The sequence below is a fragment of the Mixophyes fleayi genome, chromosome 5, assembly GCF_038048845.1.
Source record: "Mixophyes fleayi isolate aMixFle1 chromosome 5, aMixFle1.hap1, whole genome shotgun sequence".
In the NCBI taxonomy this organism is placed as follows: domain Eukaryota; kingdom Metazoa; phylum Chordata; class Amphibia; order Anura; family Limnodynastidae; genus Mixophyes; species Mixophyes fleayi.
Genome location: NC_134406.1, coordinates 1,892,472 through 1,911,789, shown reverse-complemented (window position 1 = coordinate 1,911,789; position 19,318 = coordinate 1,892,472). Strand labels below are relative to the sequence as shown.

At 45.6% G+C, this 19,318-nt stretch overlaps 1 protein-coding gene and 1 long non-coding RNA gene across 22 annotated transcripts in view; one reads left to right on the top strand and one right to left on the bottom strand.

Moving 5' to 3' along the window:
* Nucleotides 1–19,318, top strand: part of LOC142158008 (uncharacterized) — a 51,512-nt gene that overhangs the window by 18,691 nt on the left and 13,503 nt on the right. The gene's annotated exons all lie outside the window — the stretch shown is intronic.
* The window catches only part of SCRIB (scribble planar cell polarity protein), a 62,868-nt gene continuing 52,634 nt past the window's right edge, over nt 9,085–19,318 (bottom strand). For 17 of the 21 annotated variants that reach the window (XM_075211542.1, XM_075211543.1, XM_075211549.1 and 14 more), the window contains 10 exons: nt 18,567–18,711; nt 18,286–18,436; nt 17,947–18,024; nt 17,206–17,391; nt 16,556–16,654; nt 14,752–14,891; nt 14,638–14,675; nt 13,501–13,575; nt 12,904–12,949; nt 9,085–12,323 (listed from right to left, as the gene is read on the bottom strand). In XM_075211542.1, the coding sequence (XP_075067643.1) occupies nt 12,139–12,323; nt 12,904–12,949; nt 13,501–13,575; nt 14,638–14,675; nt 14,752–14,891; nt 16,556–16,654; nt 17,206–17,391; nt 17,947–18,024; nt 18,286–18,436; nt 18,567–18,711 (1,143 nt within the window). In that variant the 3' untranslated portion in view covers nt 9,085–12,138. Of the gene's footprint in view, nt 12,324–12,657; nt 12,705–12,903; nt 12,950–13,500; nt 13,576–14,637; nt 14,676–14,751; nt 14,892–16,555; nt 16,655–17,205; nt 17,392–17,946; nt 18,025–18,285; nt 18,437–18,566; nt 18,712–19,318 lie in introns of all 21 variants that reach the window. The other 4 variants (XM_075211551.1, XM_075211553.1, XM_075211546.1 and 1 more) reach the window with 4 other exon arrangements.

Genomic DNA, 19,318 nt, shown 5'->3' with positions numbered 1-19,318 from the left:
CCCACTCACAGCATCACTGACCTCGCCTGGGGGTGTAAGAGGACGTACACACTCAAATTGCAAGTTGTAATTGCGGCTCCTGTTTAGAGTTATAAGCTGCTTTGCGCAGTGGGTGTGGCTGCATTAGGCCAAGTTTCTTATTAAACCTCAGTCCCCAGAATTTTCAATGTGTGGGTCAACTTACCAGACTTCAGAAAGCCCAGCTCTGAAGATGTCACCCCTTATCATTGTGACAAGGCACGATATTTAGCAGGGGGGCACATGCAGCCATTAATAAATAGGCTCCTAAGTGTCCTTAAAGGAGTTGTCCACCTTCAGGTTACCTATGTAATCCGGCTCACTGGTGTATTTCTGCATTACACCCCCTCTGTAGCCCCCTTGGGTCAATCAATCGGCTCTAGCTTAGTCTCTCTCACCTCAGGCCCTTGTGTGTGACCAGCAAACTGGTGACGCTGCAGATGTATGATAACAGGTGTAGTGGGAGTAATGTCACTTGGCACAAGAGCTGACACTTATGCAGTGGTACTGTCAGCTCATGACTACACTTGGGGTACTAGCACGTGCAGTCTGGAACCGTCCCGGCCTCTCTGTGTTCCGGAGCCTCCCTCTCAGACACACTGGAGTACCAACAGTTTCTCAGTAGCCGGAATTTAATTCTCACACAGCAGGAAAGAGTGTAAGCTTTATAGCCAAGTCTCCAAGTGGCAGAAGTAAAATTGGATCTTACTGGGGGATCCGCAAACACTCCACACACCCCTCAAGACCTCACAAGGGGCAGAACTTTCATCACGCACTGGGAGTTACTCTTTATTTTATTGTCATTGATGTACCTTTGTACTAAGTACCCCGCTTTACCATTCAGGCTTCTGTGATTTCCAGCCATGCTGTTATATCATTAAATATTTTTATATTGAATATGCAATAACTAAAAAAACAAAGTTATACAACCTGAATATGGCGTCCAGTGTGAATCTGTTACTTAGTATAAATGAGGGAAGACGACAGCCATAGACTGATTCTACAACATAAGTATCTTATACAGATCTCTCATATATTAGGGTTTCATGAAACCCCTCTCTCCGTATGTGTGACGGATTCTTAGTGATGGACGGAACGTGTTCAGATTAGAGGTTTAGGTGGTCTCCTGTCTGCCGGAACCCCTCAGTCTCCACCTATCACACCTGGGGGTTAAGACATAAATCACAGCTGATGTCTTCACATTAAAATTCCTCATACCAGTAAAAACTTGTTACTAAAAACATTAAATCCGTCTGACTGGTAGAATATAAAATCTTCTTTCCCAGAGACCTGGTGATAGGATCTTGATCCATACCGGTCACCTGACAATTATTTCCAAAACAGTCCCAACATAAATGTCTGGAACAGTCCCTACTTTTCTTTTTATGCCGACAGTTGGACAGGAAATCCGCAGTCTCTTCTCTAATCCTTGTAAGACAATATTGAATGAAGACAAAATAACCAGGATGAGTAGACGTTGTGACGGGGATTGTAGTAGGTTTAGATCCATCCCGGGAGTATTGTATGGAGACTAATCTGTATAAAACTAAGACTCAGCTGGTGCTGAACAAACGTAGAACTAGACACATAAGCGACCATCAGTTATTGGCTAAACTACAAGAGGATCCAATAGGAAAACACTTTTGGGCCTGAGTGATATTCAGATGAATGTCCATTTGTGTAGCGTATCCTGCGTGAAATAGATCTGCGCATGCCCGAAACGGCTCCTATGCCAATGAACGCAATTCATGTCTGACCGCAAATAACACGACTGCCTGCGACTTAAGGAATGGGGGAGGGTAGGGGCAGACTAATGTTTCACCAGCTACAGGGCAGGTGTAAGAGCCGACAGACACGGCCTAATGTTTGAGTTAAAAATTATGCATATGCATGGGCAGCACGGTGGCTCAGTGGTTAGCACTTCTTCCTCACAGCACTGGGGTCATGAGTTAGATTCCCGACCGTGGCCTTATCTGTGTGGAGTTTGTATGTTCTCCCCGTGTTTGTGTGGGTTTCCTCCAGGTGCTCCGGTTTCCTCCCACATTCCAAAAACATACTGGTAGGTTAATTGGCTGCTATCAAAATTGACCCTAGTCTGTCTCTGTCTGTGTCTGTGTATGTTAGGGAATTTAGACTGTAAGCTCCAATGGGGCAGCGACTGATGTGAGTGAGTTCTCTGTACAGCGCTGCGGAATTAGTGGCGCTATATAAATAAATGGTGATGATGATGATATGCATGCCACTAGCTAGAACAGAACAACTATACGCAACCAAGACAGACTATAAAAACACATTGACATCTTTATGTTATGTGAAATATTATTTAATATTTAGATAAATGATCATACTGATAAGTCGTTATTTTATTTCATACAGTAATCTTGAGATTCACTCGGATTTGAATATGGTCAGAGATATGCCGACATTCCCAGCTCCGTACTTGAATCAGTCTCATTGTATCATTTACAGACTGACCATATCTAGATAAAGTTACTGTAAATTACATTATATATAGCGTCACATTGCAGAGCATTGTCCTCTCTCACCAGCTATTACAAGCTCCACAAGGCTCTCTGCAGTGACATTCACAGGAAGCCACTGTCCCTACAATAAAACGTTCCCCCAGCAGTAAAGCCATATCTCATAGGTATTTATAGCCCATATACTTGTGACAGCTATGCACTGTGCTAGGAAGACAGCGGGTCTGAAGATCAAGGTGTGATTGGAGGGTGGCTGTTTCCCTCTGCACAGCAGACTTCCTGTATTTAAGTCTACAAGAAGGAACCTGAAGGGCTGATTTATCAAAGCGTGAAAATCCTTATTCCTGGCGGAATCTCCCGATAAGGAGCACAGTGGTCACTGGATGAGATCCCTCCCGGGAAGATAACCGCACCCACAAGCCAATAACCACAATGATCTGATCCATCTACTTTACATCAGTATTGGGTATTGAACGTGTCGTGAGGCCGCAGTTGTCTGGTACCCCCAGGTTCATGTAGGTATTGGTGAATGTGAAGTCAAACTGTCCTTAAAAAAGAAAAACACGCGGACACGCTTTACATGGCGTCAGATGAACTACGCCCAGGCGGAATCTCGTCCTCCAGATGACACAATGGGCCATTATTCACCTCTTATACACAAAGGTGGAACAGGAAATCATTACAGGAAAAGAGCGAGAAAAAACACAAAACTCAAATATTAAAGTAAAAATAACAAATCAATCACAAAGACCAATAAAAAAAACCAAAACAAATATTAAAAAGGGAGAAAGGTTAGAAATGGCCACTTTTATAATCTATTATTTTGTACAGTGTCAGCTACTAACACCAAACACTCGTTCCACAGGCGAGTGTCACACAAGACCCGCTCTCTGGCCTCAGCGTGGCAGGAAAGGTGAAGACCACTGAAAGACTTTATAAGAAATGGAAACTGGGCTTCTCTGATTCTGTCAATAACAATGTAACAAGGAAAACACACTTTGGGAAATACCAATTCTCCAAACCCCAACGCAGCGAAATGACGGCAGTCGTGTATGGACAGGATATGCGGCCCCTGGCTAAGCTCTAGGACCCTGTGTTCTATACTTATTACATCATTGTCAGGCACCTGCCCTGAATCATCAGAAAACCAGAATATGGATCCCACAGAACAACACGACGACAGATCTTACATACGACGCTGAGCACTTGGTGGGTTGATGATTGCGGCAGCTGCGGGGTTAATGTAATGGAGAACTGGTTGGGTGGAGCCGGCAGAACTTTTACAACTGGTAACAAGGCCAGGTTGTGTACTGGGTGTGGCGGGACAGCTGGGAGGGAGCGCCTCTGTTTGCCCCCAGGCAGGGGGTGGGGGTTAGTCAGACACCTGAGACAGGACCAGCCGGTGATTGCAGGATGTGGAGCAGGCCGGGGAGATAGCAGCAGGTAGAGGAGACGGAACAGGTGATGTGAGGGTGCAGCGATGAGGGGGCTCCAGACCACCCTCCCAGTCCAGGGGTTTACACATCACAACGCCGTTATCATCCATGTAAAACATTTGCTGTCTGTATTCCAGAATGGAGACAACGTTTATAATTCAGGTTCTGGAATGTTGTGACATCAACATTTATTTATATAGCGCCAGCAAATTCTGTAGCGCTTTATAATTGTGACAGTAATAAACATTACTGGGTAATACAGACAGAGAGGTAAGAGGGCCCTGCTCACAAGCTTACAATCTATGGGACACCTAGTTCTCTATATATTGGGGACACATTTCCTCATCAAAGAGTGGGATTGCTACACGATTTTACTGCAGAATTAATCCCATTGAAGTCATTCCTGCCCCACCCCCAAACTATACAGCATCAGGACATTAACCGACGCTCTCGGCAGCACAATTCCCCCGGATCCAGCCAGTCCCTGCGCATTGACCAGTAACCATCAGCTCCTGGATGTTATATGGGCCACAATAAACATAATAAATATCAGACGTCATTAATAACACAAAACACACACTGACACATAAACAGCAATCTAGAGACAACAGTAGCAATAAGCAGCAGTACTTGGGGTTTCACAGCTTACATAACTTGTAACGTGTCACATATATATATATATATATATATATATATATATATCTATCTACTATATAAATGCCTAGTGGCGTGTGGGAAAAAAAAACCAAGCTGCAGCGCCACCTGCTGGGCAGAGTTATACACTGACCTATATATTTCTTGAAGGAGAAGTGACAGTTGGGAGTGGTTGGTGGTTGGTGGGGGTGACAGTGGGGAGTTTTTAACACCTTAAGTAGCTTGATGAAGGATGTGGCGATGAAGATGAAGGATGAGGCGATGGAGAAAAATGATGAGGTGGTGACATGTGGACAAAACCACGTTAAAAAAAAAGCGCTTGCGTTGGGAAGTAACGCTCTTCCCCTGAGGAGGCCTGGGCTATGGCCCAAATGCATGACAAGAACCTTTTTAACACCTCAAGTAGCTTGATTTGACTAGAATGCATGAGTATCATGCACGGGTTAACACTATATATATATATATACACACATATATATATATATACACACACACACACACACACACACACACACACACACACACACACACACACACACACAACAGCAGAAAACTCAGCAAGCAGAGGTAGTGTTTTTATCTCCTTATTTTGAATAAGTTATTTTTGCAGTAGGGGCCGGTTCCCCATTTACAGGAGATATTAGTGTTCAGTGACAAATGTAACAGATATGGCCACATATATGATATAAGGTCACTCTCCTAAGCGGACCTAAAATAAGACGAATAGATCAAACTGCAAAAGAACAGCATGGCAGCATGCTAGGACATCACCGATCCACACAAAGCAAGATGGCAAGAGAGCCAGTCACACTGTCAACCATCTAATATACCAGTTGGACGAGGTAGAAACATGATGGACCTTTAAAGGCTGACTGCACATCTGTATGTATATTATAGTGCTATACCTAAAGCAGTTTATTTAAAATCTCATAGCTAGCATTTATTGTTGGTTAGATACCCACTATTACAGGACTACATAATAAACGCTAAAGTCTGCAGCCAATTAAGATCATGTTTCTGTTGTTTGATTTCAAGCATGGTCGCCAACTGTCCGCAATGAAAACTCTAAACGAACGCCATATATTTACTGCTGACCCCATTTGGTCTATAAACAAATGAAAGTCACTAAACTGCACATAATAGCTGGCTCTGTCTCAGTCATGTTATTAACCCTGTGTTAGCATTTCTTAAAACCTCTTGTATAATAAGCAAAAATAAGATGTAAGTGGAAAATACAGTTGCCCACAAGGTGGTCTTCAATTTTTTTATTTTTTTTTCCATTAAATGGTTGATGTAGGTTGTACACACAGATGTTAGCACTGCGTATACACCATCAGTGTAACAAAGCTACAATAGTTACACAAGGACTTCTGTCCAACATAGATAGTGACAGCAAACTGAGCTCAGGAAGACTCCAAAGCCTCTCCGTCCGCATCCAGAGGGGGATCCAGGGAATGAGAATAAAGAGCATCGGATAGAAACAAAGGACAGATGTCTATAATCGATCAAAAGGGTTTATGACATTAATTCATATAAAGATGTTCGGTTCTCACAATTTGATGGACACACATTGGCAGAGAGCAGCCTTGTGTCCCATCATAAGCAGCCCCAATATACTAGTAGCTGCCTCCCCACATACAGCCCCATCCATGTTGCAATTGCCGGCTGAAGAACTTTGAGGCACGAGGTACTTGTTGATCCTAGTATCTCCGTCAGTGTCATTGTGAGAGCAATATTTTCTTTTGTATCAATTGATGATATTAAAACTCCTTTGCTGGAGTGGAGGCTTCAGTGCTTTGTCCTTGTCTGATGCTCTCTATCCTCCTCTGAATGTACAGACGATGGTCCGTGTTGTAGATGTGCTGTGCTCGCCCTCTAGTGACAGAAACAGACTGCAGCAAGGTGAGTATGACCACCCTGGGGGCCACACACACCTGGGATATAAATCTAATGTCCTGAGCACACATTCCAGGGACAGATAATTATCCCACCAGCAGGTTTTACACTGAGAGGAAGCAGAACAGAGACACACAGAAAGAACATAAACTGAGCACGTGTATTATATGTCACAGACGTTTCCCCATACGTGCAGCAACTGAGATGTCCAATTTGTTTATTTTACATTAAGCTGGTTGTAGCTGGCAGTAAGCACAGGCCCTGAATGATCGCCCACCACAAATGGGAAATCGCTGATTGGTGAGATCTAAGTGTGTGAGCCAGACCGGCGCACTCCAGCCTTGGGCCCTGGCAATGAACAGCCAAATCACATATAATCATTGTCGATGACTAATGAGCAGTTACTAAAGACCATCCTTTATTGTAAGCCTGTGAGCTGCGCCCTCTTATCGCTCTGTATTACCCAGTATTGTTTTATTACTTTGTTCCTAATTGTAAAGCGCTGCGGAATTTGCTGGCGCTATATAAATAAATGTTGAAGATGATGTTATGCATAATATTGTCCCATTATTCCAGCTTAAACCCCAACAATACACCAGCTTTTCTTCTGAATCTGTGGCCCCCCCCAATAATGCTGCATTCAGTCATCCACCATAACAATCTACCAGCAGACATACGGTCAATAAAAAGGTCTAAATTGTAAGCTCTCAGAAGGGTCCTCTCTGCCCTCCCATGTACCCAGGGTTTGTAACCGACTGTCCAGCTCTGCACCTTATAAACGATGATGATGATGATGATCTTTATTGGGCAAAACAGAAGCCATTCAAGAGACTCTATTCTGTTTGGCATTTTCTGGCCAGTCCCACGATTATTCTGTCTGGATCCCCTTAAAACTTTTACTCTCATCTGAGACCTACACCCGGCACAAACAGTTCCCAACATGTTTTCAGTTACAGCCATGTGTCACGCCTACAGTACAGACATGGACAGTACCACACGATCTGCTGGTGTAGATTACAGCTGGGTACACACCTATACAATCTTACTTCAGATGTTTAACGATTTCACCAATGATTGAAAGTGCCGATGAGCAGCCGATTCATGTGCCTACAGTTTTACCTCCATATGTGTCCCCCCCCCATCTGTCATAAACATCTGCTGAAAAGACATTGGTCCATCGTTGGATCGTGAGGTTTAGGAAACCAAATCAACAGATGTGATATGTTTTGGTACGATACAAGATGATGGTGTGAGCGTACACACTCTTATAATATCTGACACAACGGTTGCTTATTGTGTGATCGGCACAATGACTGCATAGACGAGTACCTGGCTGTAGACCGGGACTCATCACATGATCTGAGGACAACCATCCGGGAGGTGAAGGGTTTCAGTTTAATTTGGCACTTAAATTATCTTTTCTTCTAAACAACCTCAACACTTAATCAGGAAAATTGTGAATGGTTATATTAAAAGAATATCTATAGTTAGTGCTCACAATCCGATCATCGTTCCAAATATCACATTATGAAGTTACATAGAGTCACTATAAAACCTCACTGCAGTCTGACACACCAGGAACATTCCATTGTAATCGCTGCAGAAACTACCTTATGTTTCAGCACAATGGAATCACAGCAAATAAGCCCACATTGTAATCACCTTACACGTCTGTACATCAGCAATAAATAGAGCATACGTCCCCATTATCTGCACAGAAACCGATAGACACAATGATACATCACAGTTTATGTGATATAATTGTAATTCCCAGACACAACTGGAGGATCTACGGAAAATAGTAATTGTTTAATGATTACACCAGAATAATCTGTGTCTGTATGGTCAGATATGATTGAGGTTTGTTGTGTAACGCATACACAATATAAATCATAAAACTGCCCAATCTAAATACCTCCTGGTGACCAGGGAAGTCTGCACATTAATCAATAATTATACAAAACTACGCATGTGTTTTGAACCAGGTGCAGTTACAGCCACTGAACAGCAGGTGTCTCCCAGAGCCAAGACACTGGGCCTGGTTCAGTAAGGAAAGCAAAGTAAAAAATTGAGTAAGTTTTCTGGACAAAACCATGTGACAATGCAAGGGGTGTAGATTAGTTTATTATTTTTCACATAAGTTAAATACTGTTTTTTCATGTAGCACACAGATACTTAATAGCTTATTTGTATACTGAAATTTAAAGTTGATATTTTTGAGCTACATGAAAAAACAGCCAGTATTTAGCTTATGTGCAAAATAATAAACTCTTTTGCACCCCTTGTATTGTAACATGGTTTTGTCCAGGAGAAAACTTACTCAATTTTTTTTACTTAACTTTCCTTAATGAATCAGGCCCAGTCGCAGCAAAGTCTGAGTACCACCACCAGCTGGATATGGAGGTCTCCTCTGTTGCTTCCTGTGATATTTAGATATTTATCACCTCTGTGTTATTTCTCACCACACTGTACACGTCTGTTAGATAATGACAAGGGATCCAATTCTCCAGCCAGATTCTACGATGTGTAACCAGCTCTCACGGTCTGTGTGTGACGACGTCCCATCGCCCACTGACTCCAACAGAGACGCAGACTCGGTGTAATGTAAAGTAAACTTTATTGTTTGTGAGCCACAAAATAAAGTTCTTTGGTTGTACAAATATCACTAGTTACAGCCTTCAGGGTCTTTACACAACTACTCCAACGTTTAGTGCTCAACGGGAGGTAGAGAGAGACCCCAAATCCTCGCCCCGATATGAGAGAGGAGCTCGGTAATAATTCATAGAAAAACCCCTCTGGACGAGAAGCAACGTCAGTATCATATCAAACCCCTTCCTCATTCACATGCCTGGTCCATGGCTACAATAAGGCACCAACAGAACAGGGATGCTGGCCATGCAGCTCGAATGCCTAATAATTCCCAAATATGTGTGATGAATCTCACCCCCCAGGGTAGGCCTCAATATTACTATTAAACAGGGCTTCCTCTGTGACACCACATTCTATAAAATACACAACATAATCAGCCACCAGTAATCGTACACCCCCTCCCCCCCCCCATCCCAGCTCACACTCCACTGAGTGACCTATGATACAGGAGTACAGTACCACCACTGTACTCAGTTCCTGGCGCTTAGATCTGGGGATATACTAATGACAGTCATACGTGTAATATAGTAAACCTTTGTTTCCTAAAATCCTTTAAGGGACACTAACAACTAAACCAATTCCCTTGGTAATTGTCTCTTGTTTTGCTCCCAGTACAATAAAGAAGTGAATGCGTTCAGACCTGTCCTAATCCGGAGAGTTGTGTTGTCTCTCCGTGATCTGCCCTCCGCAGAAGACAGAATCATGCCACAAATCAAGGACGTTTATATTGAGGGGACTAAATAAATGCAGCCTGGGAAGTGCAGGGGGACAGGGCAGATCTGGAGAACTCACCACACAAACACGGACTCTCCCACATATTAACTATGAGAAAACAGCGTGACCCCGACAGGTAATCAGTGGACTCATTTTAGAAATAGTCGTTTTTCCCCCCTCAAAGATAGTGTCTGGGACATCACTTTATTCATCCAGCAATTCACGTGCAATTGCTAAGAAATTCGATGAGCAGATGCTGGGTGAGTAATGGGTGATATGATCAGTAAATAAGACCCAACCCCCCCCATAATTATTCCCAGCGGAGGGGCTTAAATACCCAGCTGGGCTCTGCCAGTGCCTGATTGAAGGACATGTAGACAGGGGCTCTACGAGTAATAACAGTTAAGAAATAAAAACGCAAACAAGATTACACATTTTCTTTTTTACTTTGACCTCCGATGATAAAATCCCCCCCCCCCCCCTTAAAAACAAACGATATGTATGTAAGATGATCTCTGATAGCAGGCATTGGCAGTGGTCAGAGGCCCCTTACATGGCATTAATAGACACACCAGTAAAGATCGCAGAGTAGCGCCGCCCTAGTGGCTGTTCCATGATATGAATTCATATTTCTCAGTCTTACAGACCCAAACAATGGAATTTAAGGCTATTATGATGGGTTTTTGGGAGCCAGGAAGCAGCCGAGATTGGGGGAGTCTCCTGTCACCCCCTATTTTGAAGTCACACGGCACAAGGGGGAGCAGAGACGTTACCATTTATGAAAGAATCACAGAGCACCGGAGACACCAAGATCAGAGCCGCTGGTATCCAATGAATCATATAATAAGAATACCACATTTTGGTGACCCTGTCACCTTTATGCTAAAATAATCAGCATGCCAGACCCCAGAGGAGAATTATACCCCAAAATATTGCGGTGTCTTCATTCGCTACCTAGTATTTCCCTATCTCACCCTAAGCAATATTAACCATGATAAGAACGGATGATTAGGTAATCAGTCCTCAGTATAACATCCTACCTCACTGGTGGCAGCTCATGTACAGAGGGACAATGCAACAATAATCACCATAAAACATAGGACAGAATCCGTTTGAGGACCGTTTTCCTTAGTGAACGTCCATTCGGCACAGACAGGTCACTGGCATTAATTATTCTCCATCTTCTGTGATAAAGGAGGACCTGAGCCTGGCAGCAGTGCAAGGGTTAACATCTCAGCTTGCCGACAGCGCCCCCTTCTGGTTTAACGGAAGACCCCAATGACCGATGGGAAGGCAGTAAAAAAAAATTTAAAAATAAATCAGCGGACCCGACACACATTCCCCGAGTCACCACAGATATGCAGTCTGCACACACTCGCAACACACTATAAATATACACAGGCATCCATAAATATACACACAACCACTTCACACATCAGCCTCTATCCATTCCCTCCTCTTGTAATCTACCAGTCTTATCGGACACCTTCACCCATTCACCACCATCCACTTACAGCACACACACTGCCACAATTCACACAACACTCCTCACACAAGTCCAGTACATAAAAAAGGCCATCGCCCATTATCTCTCCCCTGTGTCCGTCCGGGGGTGACTCTTCAATAAGGATTAAAAACAAGGGCACTGGAAGACTCGTCTAAGCTACGTGGGGTAGAAGAGGCCATCGACTAAAATCTGATACTAGTAGTGTGACGTACAATGGGGGTTTTACAGGGATTGTGGGAACAAGCAAATAAAAACCTTCCTAAAAACAACCTATAAAATACGGAGAATTCTAAACAAAACCAGACCCCATCAGTCTCACTGCTGCCACCGTCTGGTAGGTGTGATAAGCAGGTTATACAAACTAAGAACTGTTCTTGCAATAGTCATAGCTGTACCCCCCCCTTCATCAGAACTGGGTCAACTAACTTGAGCTAAAAACAACAGTCAGTAGGAAGGTGCAGCATTCAGTACTATGTAACTTCATTAGACACTGCTGGTTTCCTATGGCTCTGGTCAGTAATAATCAGCTGGCTAATTACTGGTTACACTGGCTGTCCATTGTCTTCTGTGAAACTGCCGCCCGTATTCAGTGTGAAAAGCAACAAACACCTCCAGAAGCGCTAATCAGTACCCTCCACCGAGCAGGGAATCCGCAGGCAGCGAGCGGTCTGACCGAGCAATCAATGCCTGGCTGGGCTCAGCACAGATCGGGGGACAGCGCGCTGTACGCGCAGTCTGGATGTAGTGAGTATTCACAGTGCTGGCTGAGTGCGAAGATGAGAATTTATGTGGGTACGGCGGTCTCCAGACTCCGCCGGGTGTGCCGAAGCTTCCGCTTGCTGCTGTAAGTGGCCATTTCCTCCAGTGCTGATGTGTTGGATGCAGGGACAGTGTTGGGGTCTTCGTGTTCCTCCTCGTCACCTTCTAATGCCTCTTGCTGCTGCTCCGCTTCCTCTAAACTACTTGGTGCTGTTAGTAAAAAGAAAAAACTGAATGAGACGAGAGCCATCCAGTCAGTGACGGAGCGGCGGAATAGTGCAAGGGGTAAATTCAGTGGGATAATGAACTTTATTAGCAAATTGCACAGCAAATCTGCAAACGGGCAGCCAGATTGTTAATCATCAGCAAGTGAAGGTATGAGGCTGCGTGATATCTTAAGCCTGCAGTGCAAGGCACACAACAAACCCCTTATTCCAATGTGGGACTTTTCTAGAGAGGTCACACGCCCACCCTTCGGCTACTCATTCTCTTAAAACGACTTCACACCATGCATAAATCACAGCAGAACGCAGCATAATCCTACCCAGAAAGCAGCGATGCCAGGAAGGAGACAGGACAGAGGGGATCAGTCTGTATCGGAGCACAGAAAGGATTTGAGAGAGGACAGAGGACTATGGCTCTCTGCAGACTATTGCTACACTACGACGTATCACCCACATCCCTTCACTAATGTGACAGCCAACTCCAAACTACAAATCATCAGAGCTGCAGTCATCTATGCAAAACGAATTTCACCCACAAGACGTCCCCGCTCCCTCCACAGCCTCACCTGATGCTCTGCCATCCTCTGTGTATCTCAGCGACGTGTCGGGCGACTGGAAACCAGAGACACAGGTTATTACAGATCATACGGTGGATCTATATTATATATAGTTATACACACACCACGAGCATAAAGAAAGCGTAATGTAGGGAAACCAGAAAGACCATTCCCAGAACACAACACATTTTGGGAAAGGAGAACAAGTTTAACAGAAGTCATGTGACTTACAGACCCTGGTGTCAGCAATTCGTGAACCAGGCAACAAAATGTTATAGGGAGCTGGACTGGCTGGGGAAACTGTGCCAGAAAATGTCTGTGCACATTGCTATATGAAGTAATAAAGTTATAACTTCAATATACAAAAGGATGACATCACTAACAAAATGATAGAACCTGCAGGTCATTTTACCTACATTAGGGTCACACTGACCCACACCCCAAACAAGACCAATCCCAAACTCAGAACCCACAACCACACCCACCAGGAAAACACCTTCCCATATCACAAGACACCGGAGAGAGACTGGCTATAGAGGCAGTTGGTTTTGCATTCAGACACAGATTGGCGCTCGGGCCAGTCATGTGACAGCATGCACACGGTACCTGGATCTCATATACGGGTTTGGAAGACGGGATAGCAGCAAACTCTCTGTAGTCAAACTTCTTGTCTGAGAGAGACTGGAAGGCAGAGCAAGGGGGTAAGACAGGCAAGAGACAGGAGGCAGAGGGCGGGGGGGTAAGACGGGGGGGAGATAGGAGGAAGAGCGGTGGGATATAAGGCGGGTGGGAGATAAGAGGCAGAGCGCGGGGGGCAGGTGGGAGATAGGAGGCAGAGCGAGAGATAAGACAGGTGCGAAAGATGTGTAATATTAAAGCCATGTACATAGCAGATTATAACAACAGAACATTTGGCGTTACAGACAGGAGTAAAGAGTGAACAGGAAGGGAAGGGAAATGCACAGTGAGAATGTGAGCAAGAGGAAGATAACCAGCAGTATTCAGAGCCCAGTCTAATCAGACTCCCACTGCAGACACCATCACACTTTGTATATATGGGGGACAGTGCTCATAGAAACACAAGATAATACTGTGTAACAGATGTGAAGAGAGGAAAGAGGTGCAGGAACCAGCAATGACTTTCTTGGGTGTAAGTATCCAACTCACAAATCACATTATGTTTAGCTTAATCAGTGAATAATCACTGACAATGTCGACAGGTCAGTACTAGAGACAAATAGGGAATGTGAAGGTCACAATGTCGATGGGTCAGTACTAGAGACAAGGAGAGAACGTGAAGGTCACAATGTCGATGGGTCAGTACTAGAGACAAGGAGAGAACGTGAAGGTCACAATGTCGATGGGTCAGTACTAGAGACAAGGAGAGAACGTGAAGGTCAGACAATGTTGATGGGTCAGTACTAGAGACAAGGAGAGAACGTGAAGGTCAGACAATGTTGATGGGTCAGTACTAGAGACAAGGAGAGAACGTGAAGGTCACTATGTCGATGGGTCAGTACTAGAGACAAGGAGAGAACGTGAAGGTCACAATGTCAATAGGTCAGTACCAGAGACAAGGAGGGAATGTGAAGGTCAGACACTATGTCGATAGGTCAGTACTAGAGAAAGTAGATAGTAAAGTATTAGAGACGAGATAACAGTGAGTGAGAATGGTCTGCGTGATTGGGGAACAAGTAAAAGGACGTGTGGAGAATGTAGGATACATTAATTGCTGTTACTCACCAATCTCCCAGGAGATGTTAAGAGCCGAGGGCTGTAATCTGAGGACAGACGTATATAGTCACATACGTGTACAACAAACATGTCCAACACAGACACTGGCACCATACTGCGTACCTTCCAATGGGGTTGGTGACGGGGTGGGAGCTGGGGAGGGGGATTCTGCCAACTGGTCTAATGTACTTCGTTTCCTTCCTTCCTTGGAGCGAGCAATTACTACCTGAGCTTTCAGAGCATCCTGCTCCAGAGACTTCATCCTGAGAGGAAGAGAGATGCAGAAGTATAAGTAGGAGGCCAATGATGGAGAGAAGAAGAAATATTAGAGGGAGTGCTGGGGGGAGAGATGGACATTGGGGGCCCAGCGGAGGACAGTGTGGGAAGAAATGTGTCTTAACATAGACAGCAAAAGGGTCGATGGAAAAACAAGGGGAGGGGAACAAAGTGCACCCGTTACCAACGCGTTTTGTGGCTGAACCAATATTCATCAGAAAGCAGTGGCCCATCGGTGGCACGTTAACAAAACAGAATGTAAGGAGACAGTGGGATCATCTGTGTATTCCCCATGCAGCGTGTGAATCCATGCGTTCCTCCTGAAAGTCTATTTAATAATACAGTGCAGGGACCATGATGGTAAAACTCAGATATCCGCTGGGACAAGTTCTGCACGTTGATGCTGGTTGCATTATATTATTAAACAAGGCTTTTAGCTTGTGTTAGGGATCACAATAGTCAAAAGCACAATGACAAAATACTCACAACTACATTAACAACAATACAATTATTAGCTATTAGATTGGGCCGAGGAAGATGCCGGCCCCGGGGAGAGCCCAGTGTGCTAAATTATAATAGGGACCACCAGCTAAGGAGTCTCTGGAAACAAACAGTTCTAGGTCTAAAACACCCGTACAAAAGACGCCCAAATATTATGAATGATAAAGGAGAAAAAACAAACCTCGGTCTCTGGAACTAGGAACTGAAATCCCTGCAGAGCTCAATATCGGAGCAAATGTGTTTAAACAGAAGCAAACTGGGGTGTATTCATTAAACGCACTTCGGTCCCATTCTGGTAAATAGGGCTAAAGCCGCCTTCATCTAAACAAACAAGTCCTACGACGGATACAGGATTTGGTACTTGCCAGATATTGAGGTCGGGGTGATTTATCACGGTTTATAATCAGCGTTAACATGCTATAACATTAACAGATCTAGGGACGCTCTGGGCCTTATAAGAACCGGATTAGGACACCCCAACGTTTTCTGGGAGCCGGGTTCCTCCCAGCTCACTAACGCTATTAATAACGATTATGGACCATGTCTGAAGCTGCGCTCCGATAAATTTCCATTTGCGTCTCTCTGGCGGCGGAGGGTACATATTACATCTACGGCGCTCACAGATATAAAGCAGTTGTTTCTGACTGGAGATTTTAGCAGACATCTATTAATTCAGTTGTAAAAGACAGTGGTCTGAGCTCACCCCCCCCTCCTCCTCTCTATTCACAGCCGGCCAGGACTGTCCTTAGCTGTTACAAAGTGTAACACTATTGTAGCCACAAAGTAACAACAGGTAAACAAGCGCTGCAGTCGTTGAGGTTACATGTTGCTTCTTTTCCCGCAGACTGGTGATTTGACAATAAAACATGTCAGGGGCCGTCATCTCCCCTTACTGTAACACAAGCTCACAATGGGGTATTACAATCCATCCAGTCTTCTCCAGTATCTCTACAGTGGACGGGTCAGACCCCCAACAACTCAGACGGACAACGATCAGCTAAGTCATGCCAGAAAGCCATGTGCTGTACAGGGACATGCAGTGCGTGTGCAAACTTAGCCCAGGGTTCACTGCACAATTATCTGGAAACACGATGCTCGCTGTACATGCTACTAGCCGGGCGCAGTGTGTACATGTGATTCCAGCTCACACCTGCTGCCGTCCTCGGGCGTTCGGGGTCTCTGCTGCCGGGCCTGGTACAGCTTCTTAGCCAGAGACTGCTCATACTGCTTAATACTGTCTTCCAGAGTGCTGCCCGCAGGGACAGAGAGCGAGACAGCAGGAGGAGAGAGAGAGAAACGAGAGAGAGTGAGGATAGAAGAGATCAGGAACATCTCATGTAAACAGAGAGACAGACAGGGAGCAGGTTATACTGTGGCCCCAACTGTCCTCAGAGCCCGCACCTTAGGAGCCAGAGAGTAGCAGGAGAGTGTATAGAGGGACCAGGAGAGAGGGGGAGAAAATGATCACAGGACACAATCTATATAAACATTACTCCATACATTGAATATCTCAACAGCTCTGGGAACGGAACCTGCTGCAAATAAATTCCCTTTCTTGGGTTAAAAAAAACAACATTTTAAGATTTACAAAATACTTTTTTCTTTGGACGAAGAATTTTGTTCATTTCTGCTGTCAGAACAGGACCTGGCCTGAGATGTGATACTACAACAGGAAACTGTTTCACTCTGTCCCATCCATTCCTGGGTGTGCAGTGGTTACAACCCCCAGCAGAACTACAGCCCCCAGCAGAACTACAGCCCCCAGCAGAACTACAGCCCCCAACTTCCACAGTCAGTTACCTGGCAGCTCTCCACATGGCTCTCTTTTCAGCTTGTAAAGCTCTGCGCTCTGCAGGCGACAGTTGCATCTCTTGTTCTGTAAGCTCCGGGCTCTGCACCCTCAGCCGCTCCTGAAGACGTCTCTCTGCTTTGGCAGTACGCACCGGGGCTGCTGCATCTGGGCCACCAGGGTAAACTGGGCTCAGTCTGTGGAGGACAAGAGGAGGAGACTGACAACTGTGTGAAAGCAGGCGGGAGACTGCGGCGGCAGGAAGAAGGGGTGGGGGGAGACTGCGGCAGGAAGGAGGGGGGACTGCGGCAGGAAGGAGGGGGGACTGCGGCAGGAAGGAGGGGTGGGGGGGGACTGATGCAGGAAGAAGGGGTGGGGGGGGACTGATGCAGGAAGAAGGGGTGGGGGGGGGGACTGATGCAGGAAGAAGGGGTGGGGGGGGGACTGATGCAGGAAGAAGGGGTGGGGGGGGACTGATGCAGGAAGAAGGGGTGGGGGGGGACTGATGCAGGAAGAAGGGGTGGTGGCGGGGGGGACTGCGGCAACTGTGAGACAAGAAGAGGAGGAGACGGACGTGGCAGTGACATGAAGCCACAGAGGACTATACAAAAAACACTGGAATACAAAACATACTGTTTATTTGTACTTTCTCCCTCTTAGCTTTAACAAATATTAATTGTGCACCCGGCACCAGGGAGCAGGTAAAGATACTATAAACAACATTCATGAAATGAAGATCCGCCATCTCTCACCCGGTCATGGAGTTAGGCCTCTGCTCCACCCTAAAAGCATCTTCCAGTGAATTTCTCTGAGACTCTGATGGAGATAACCTGCAGAGAAGACACATTGTGTCACACGCCCATCACTGCCCCATCCCCCCTACCCAACACTTTCCCACGCATCTAGCACCCCCCCAATCGTTACCTCATGCCCCCAGCCCCTCCCCCATCACTGACTCCTACACACCAGTCAACAAACACACTAATCAAATTGAGAGGTGTGACAACGCATTTCGCTCCAGTGTCAGTATGTCTGAGTTTCTGAGCACAAATGTAAGTAAATAATATAAGCAGAGATGACGGGCATCTCACCCGGTCAGCGAGGACAGGCTCCCAACATCCACACCCTCAATGAACACATTGCTTGGGGTGCTAGAGCCCACGGTTCTCGGACTGGAGTCTCCAGGGTTCCCCTCATCCTCTTCACGCAACATCTGTTCGCGCTTCATCTGAATCTTTCGGGCTGAAAGATCGGGATAAAAAAAAGATACAAGGGACAAATCAACCATAAGAGAAACCGAGACACAGAAGATACGGAATGGGTGGCTAGGAAAGATGACATGAGAAGAGATTAGTCGACATCCTCCACTCACCTTCTTCTTCCTTCATTTTCCTGAGATCATCCTCCCCAACAAGGGAAACGCGTTTCGGTGGCCGCTCCGCTTGCTGCTGCTTCATATCCATCTCAAAGTATTTTTGCCTGTCACGGAAAGATCGCTGCTCGGGGCTGTCCAGGCCCTAAGGACAGGGAAAGGGGTCCCTGCTGTTAACCCAACAGTCTCCTTATTAGTTCCCACACATCGCTGTGTAATTCTTACAAACACCCCACTGAGATCAGAGACGGACCCACCAGGCCTCGCCTATTGTAAAGTACATGGTAACAGGACAAACATTTCCTTCTCTTCCTCCAAGCCAGCCAGATACTAAAGGGTTAAGTCTTGGACCTGCTGAAGGCTACACATGAAAATGAGGCTGACCTGTAACATGTATGTTCCATCCATGGGGGAGGAAGAGCTAGAATGATACCAGCAGAAAGACAAGCTATGTCTGTAGAGGGTGTATGATCAGCAAGAGGTCGGAGCCGGGACAGATGCGGATTGCTTTATCATCTCTCGGGACAGATGCGGATCGCTCTATCGTCTCTCGGGACAGATGCGGATCGCTCTATCGTCTCTCGGGACAGATGCGGATCGCTCTATCGTCTCTCGGGACAGATGCGGATCGCTCTATCGTCTCTCGGGACAGATCGCTCTATCATCTCTCTGGGACAGATGGCTCTATCATCTCTCGGGACAGATCGCTCTATCATCTCCCGGGACAGATGCAGATCGCTCTATCATCTCTC